Raw genomic sequence first — 6,506 nt, 5'->3', positions numbered from 1 at the left:
AGTCACAAAATGGTAGGCTACAGTGTTGGCCTCATGATTTCTTGTTGGTATGGCCCATGAAAATTTTGTCAAATCATCTTGTAGTGTGATGATAAAGACATTGTTACGACTTGATTTAGTAAGAGGACCAACGATATCTAGAAAACTTTTTTCAAACGCTCTTGATGATGTAGAAGTTATTACCATTGGTTCCTTGACTGATTTATTTGACACCTTGGTCAATTGACACGTAGGACAAGTCTTGATATACTCTTCTACTTGTTTTCTCATGCCTGTCCAACGGTATTCGATTCTGAGTTTATTAAGAGTCCGTTCTACTCCTTGATGACCTGAGAGAGGAGTATCGTGGANCGATGACCTGAGAGAGGAGAATCGTGGAAATCTTTAATGAGTCTGAGTTTTTCCTCAAGTGTTAGGTGATCTTTACTAAACACTTTGATAGCAATATTGGATTNAATCATGGAAATCTTTAATGAGTCTGAGTTTTTCCTCAAGTGTTAGGTGATCTTTACTAAACACTTTGATAGCAATATTGGATTCTCTAAAAATGAATCTTAACATAGATTTAACTTGATTCCAATTGAGTTGATCTAACCCGCATCCTATTTTTGGCATAGCGATTTTGGTTAGATTATTTTCTTGACAAAAGGTTTTTAGATTCGTTAGAGTCTTAAACAAGATTTCGTAACTAAGTTTCTCAAAATAGTTAGCTTTTGTAATAAGATATAGAATGTATTTCTCATTGTGGACTAAATGCGCAATTTCTGTCACATTTTTCCTTTGTTTTAGAAGTTCTTCTATTTGTCCAAATTTTCTTCTGAATTGGAGAGCGACTCCTTTTTTCATATAGAAATCTTGGGATACGCTATTGGCTAAATGCCAATCGTTGTTTTCTTTGAAGAGATCTCCGACAATTTCTTGAACATTCGATGTAGTAGATATCGATTCCTCTCTGGCCTGTAAGAAGTTGGTATAGGTTTGCTCGAGCTGTTGTTTTTCTGTCATGCTAGAGGTGGATGTCGACGAAGACGGTGTATTGGAGTGTTCAGAGTAATTTTCAGAGTCTAATAGTGAGTTAGCAGGATCCTGTGATGTAGAATGATTTTGTGATATAGAAATTTGTTCCTTTGACTGAGCCCGGGTTGNTATTTTGTGATATTTGTTCCTTTGACTGAGCCCGGGTTGTAACGTGTATACGGCTAAGCGCATCAGCGTTAGTATTATGGCAACCTGGCTTGTACTGAATTTCATATTCATATTCTTCTAATTTAAGTCTCCATCTCGTTAGCCTCGAGCCTGGGTCCTTTATATTGAATAACCATACAAGAGCTCGGTGGTCTGTTACCACATTGAACTTTTGTCCAAAAAGATAGGGGCGGAACTGCTTAATATCCCATATGATGGAACACAACTCTTTTTCGGTTGTATTATAATTTTGTTCGGCTCGATTCAGAGTTCTAGATGCGTACGCGATTGGTAAATCCTTGCCGATAGGACCTTGAGATAGAACACAACCTATTGCAACATTGCTTGCGTCACAAGTTAGGTTAAATGGTTGGCTAAAATCTGGATATTGAAGTAGAGGTTCTTGAGTTAGAACAGTTTTTAATTTTTCAAATGATTCTTGACATTGATCTGACCAGTGGAATGAGACTTCTTTCTTTAAAAGATTCGTGAGTGGCTTTGCGATTGTGCCATAGTTTGGTACAAAACGCCTGTAATAGCCTGAAAGACCAAGAAACGATTTTACCTCTTTGGCGTTTCTAGGAATTGGGAACTCTAGAACACATTTGATTTTGAGTGGATCAGGTTTAACACCTTTGTCTGTTATAACATGACCCAAGTAGTGTACTTCTTTTCGCATAAATGAACACTTAGAAGGTTGTAGTTTTAGGTTGAAACTCCGAAGTCGATTAAATACATCCTTTAATTTGTTCTCGTGATCTTGTATAGAAGATGCATAGACTATTATGTCATCCAAATAAACGAATGCTTTTAGACCGGTTAGGCCACTTAATACAGAGTTCATAAGACGTTGAAATGTAGCAGGTGCACCTTTGAGACCGAAAGGAACTCGAAGGAACTCAAAGTGACCCTGATCTGTACTAAATGCAGTTTTTTCACGGTGATCTGGGTGCATTTCTACTTGATGATAGCCTTGCGCGAGATCCAGAGTTGAATAGTACGAGGATTTTCCTAATTGATCTAGAATGTCAGCTATATTAGGAATAGGATATGCATCGCCTGCAGAAACTTGATTTAATTTTCTGAAATCAACGCAGACACGATATTTCACAACACCATTACTGTCCGGTTTCTTTGGTACAACTAATAGTGGTGCATTCCATGGACTTTTGCTGGGAGCAACAATATTTTGTTCTTCTAGTTCTTTAATTTGTTTATTAATCTCCTGTTTGTGATGGAAAGGCAAACGGTATGGACGTTCATTGATGGGCTGTACGATTGAGGGCGTATTTATTTCGTGATAAATCGCGTCCGTGCACGTCAGTCTGTCTCCATCTAAATGAAAAATGTCGGAGTACTCACGGCATATAGTGTCGACCGAAGCTTTTTCCTCAGGATTTAAGTGGTCAGTTTGAATAGAATTCTTAAGTAGCCTTAGTCGTTGGCTGCTCGCGGGAGGACTGTTATCAGAAATAGTATTAGAATTTGAATTTGCAATACAACATGACTTTGGTTCGGTCCATATGTCGAACGAAAGTTGAGACAAAGCGAGATCTGGTGGAAGTAGAATTGAACGTTCAGATGTGTTGATAACAGGTATTAAAATTTCGTGGTTCTTTACTGTTGTCAGTACATTACCACACAATAAGTTTTCATATAAGTTTTGAGAATGAATGACTAACGCTGTGGCCTCAGCGATATCACATGCAGAAATAGAAATAAGAGATTCAGAGCGTGGAGATATTTCACATATTTTATTCATGTGCATAATTATCTCACTGTTTCGAAAATCGACTGAAAATTGATTTACTTGTAAAAAGGGTCTTCCCAAAATACCTTCACATTTTATAGGGAAATTCGGATGGACAATATGGAATTCAGAATTTATTACATGATTTTCTATTTGAATACTTAGTATGACTTTACCAAGTGTCGAAATAGTATGATCGGTTATACCAGTGAGACTGAAACATTCGTTCTCCTTTACTGGTACTTCAGGATTTAGAAAATTTAATTTGATAAGGTTTAGATCACTACCTGTGTCTAAAAGAAGATGTAGAAGATTCGGAGTAGTTTGCTTACATAGAATTTGCACATGACCATTTTCTAACTTGGCAGTGCATTTGTAGATTCGTTTAATTGTATTATGGCGGCTTGAAGCTTTCCGGCCGAATTTACGCCTTGGTCCGGACGGTTCCTGTTTTCCTGTTTACGTCGATTTGTGTTTGAGTATCTTCTTTTGATACATTCTTCTAAAATGTGACCCTCGTTTTTACAATATCTGCAGATTTTTTCTGCGGAAGCAGAGTTTTGAACAATGGGTCTGTGTATTTTAGCGTTATTTGTGTTATTAGTGGATGTAGAATTGTTATTACGACAGAATTTAGCAAAATGTCCCTTTTGACCACATAAATGACAGCTTGTACTGGAAGTAGAATTTTGTGATNTAGCTTGTGCTGGAAGTAGAATTTTGTGATGTAGAATATTGTGAATTAGAATTTTTTAGTGGTCTATCTTTCAAATATTGTTTTGCTCCTATATTTGAAAGTCTTATCCTTTCTTCTTCTTTGGCTGCTTGAATAGCTTTTTCAAGAGTTGAAGGATTCCGTGCTTTTATAAAGTCTTTCAAGTTTCCGAGTCCTTCCATAAACACTTGGATTACTTGGTTATTAATCGTTTGTTCTATCGCTTTGGCTACCTCTGGATGTTTGTCTGACGTCTCCTGTTCGATTATTTGATTTTGTAGCTTTTCAATTTTCATTGAATATGATAGTATGTCCTCATTTGGCAATTGCTTTGTAGCATATAGCTCCAAATAAAGGTGTGGGGTTGTTCTCTGAGGCTCTAAATTCGATTTCAAAGTATCTCTAAGATCATCCCATGATTCAAAGCTTTTGTATTTTGTGACCTGCCTTGCTTTACCAGACAGTCGAGTTTGAATTGCTCGTAGTAGCCGTGGAATGGCCACCGGTACTACACATTCTACTGCAAATTCACATTTTTCCAAAAAGATTTCCAATTGCTCCACATCTCTTCCATCAAAAGAATTAGGAAGCAACCTTATAGCGTCTTGTAACCCTATTTGCGTGTTTGAAGGAGGTGGATGATGTAGATTGGCGTTGAAAGAGTTAGAATTATTTTGAAAGTATTGTTCCATATATTGATCAATGAGCACTTTTACTTCACTCATTGGTATTTTCACCTCTTCTGCTTTCTTCATTCTATTGCTATTTGACTCGTTTGTTTTACTACCACAGGGCATATTGTCTTCTTCTGCCATTAAAGACAAATAGTCTTGATGGAGTAGCAAGTTAGTAGGTGGGTAAACACTAGCTTTTATTTTTTCAGGTCCCCACTTGGTTTCTGAATCGTGCAAGGCGTTCGTTAGGTTTACCTTCGTGAGAGTTTGACTTGTACCTGCTGTTTTGACTTCTGGGGTGTAATTTGTCGCTAACGTATACCAACACGTAGTTGGTGTTGTGGATGTAGAAACGATAGTCGAAGTGGAAGGTGGTGCTGTTGCACAATTTAATGTTGACGTAGAAGTTGACGCTGATGTAGAAGTGGACGCTGACGTAGAAGTGGACGTTGAAGTAGAAGTTGATGTGGACGTTGAAATGGACGCAGATGTAGAAATAGACGTGGACGTAGAAGTAGACGCAGACATAGAAATAGACATGAACGTGTTAGAATTGGTAGTCGATGTAGGAGTAATAGGATTATAGGAGTTGCATTTAATAGAAGTCTGAATAGAATTTGTTTGAGTGTTTGAACTTAATAATTCGTCTAATAAAGAATTGGAATGGTTTAGAAGGCTGTCCGTACTACCTATAGCACGAATAGATTTATTCAAAATATCTTTACTATTATCTAAATCTCTCGGTACACTAGTACTACGTCGAGATACTTTTGACTTTGAACGAAGAGAACGAGTAGCTGGAATAGGAATTAGGATGGATTTAGAATGAGTCGATGGCTTATAATCGCTATCACTTGAACAACTATTACTTGATTCACTCATTTATCATGCATGAGTTGGAGTCTCAAAAAAATTTTTTTTTTTTCCAATAAAGCACTTTAAATGAGTTCTGCACTATCTAGCAATGAGCGAGTAAGCGAGTGGTACAATTCTTACCATTTACTAGAGATAGTAAAAATTAAATTAAAAAAATTTTTTTTTTTAATTGGTATAAATTAGAATATTCTATAAAAATTCGTATCTTTTTTTTTTTCAAAAAAAATTTTGATCCCACTAAATATTATAGTATTTAAAAAATATTGAAATTGAAAAAAATAGAAATTGAAATATTTAATCGAGATAGAAAAATAATATATTTTAATTATTTTTGAACTAATTCAAATTTAAATTGTCTCTCTTTTTAATTAAATTATTTTAATAATAAACAATCTTTTGATTTAGAATTAAATTTACTAAAAATAAATTTATTTGGTACTACTATTTAAATTAAAATAAATCAATCGCAAAGCATGTATAGGATTTAAAAAACTTACATTATGATGACAAATATCATTTTGAAATATTTCATTTTTAACAATTGATTCTTGATTGAAATGGAATTGAATTATTTGGACCAGTGTAGTTGAATTGAACTTGATATGGAATGGCTTGACTCAAATTGAATTGAACGGCTTGTAAGGAATTTGAAAAATTTATCTTGAACGACGTTGATGATTAGAATAGTTTCACTTCTTGATTTTGTAGAAATTTGATTGTATTTGAATGTATTGATTGTATTATTTTTTATTAAAACATTGATTGCGACGATGTAGAAATTCAAAATTGTTTAATTATTTTGACGGTCACTTTATAATTGTTGTTATGTTTTCCACGATATCTGGTGGTCGTGTTATATCACGGCGGCGGCACAGTCAAGTTATCGTCCGCTAGACCGCGACGGTGTACATAACGGAGTATTGATAAACACGGCGGCGGCGTCGAACCGGTTGAAACAGTGTTGCCACACGAAATAGAATTATGTAGTGAGGTTAAGCCCTATCTACCAAGGACGCTTCCACGCGGTTTAATGAATGTATGTTTTCTTACCAAAAAATTTTTTTTTCCTTTTTAGTTTTTGAAAGGCCCTCGAAGACGTTTCCGCTCTATTACCGCTGCCACCAAATATGTTGTGCGGGCCCACGTGGTAAAAGGAATTAAACTTAATGAGAAAAAGAAAACACTCACTTTTCAATAAAACTTTAGAATATATAATTTGATTGACACAATTAATAATACAATACACGTTATTTATTAATATTAATACAAATGAATAGAATAATAAAATATAATGACATAGAATGAT

The 6,506-nt window shown here is 35.3% G+C and overlaps 2 protein-coding genes across 2 annotated transcripts; both read right to left on the bottom strand.

Moving 5' to 3' along the window:
• Positions 1-426: 426 nt before the first annotated feature.
• Positions 427-1,005, bottom strand: LOC126900990 (ADP-ribose glycohydrolase OARD1-like). The gene has a single exon (XM_050677070.1). The coding sequence runs from the start codon at positions 1,003-1,005 to the stop codon at positions 427-429; it is 579 nt and encodes a 192-aa protein (XP_050533027.1).
• A 2,563-nt stretch (positions 1,006-3,568) lies between these two features.
• LOC126900988 (serine-rich adhesin for platelets-like) lies at positions 3,569-5,206 on the bottom strand. Its single transcript, XM_050677069.1, has one exon. It carries the CDS (start codon positions 5,204-5,206, stop codon positions 3,569-3,571), a length of 1,638 nt encoding a protein of 545 aa, XP_050533026.1.
• Positions 5,207-6,506: the final 1,300 nt, after the last annotated feature.

Source organism: Daktulosphaira vitifoliae, unplaced genomic scaffold (assembly GCF_025091365.1).
Source record: "Daktulosphaira vitifoliae isolate Bord-2020 unplaced genomic scaffold, ASM2509136v1 Scaffold_3, whole genome shotgun sequence".
NCBI classification, from domain to species: Eukaryota; Metazoa; Arthropoda; class Insecta; order Hemiptera; family Phylloxeridae; genus Daktulosphaira; species Daktulosphaira vitifoliae.
Note: the sequence above shows the minus strand (reverse complement) of the source record. Positions and strands in the feature narration are given on the sequence as shown.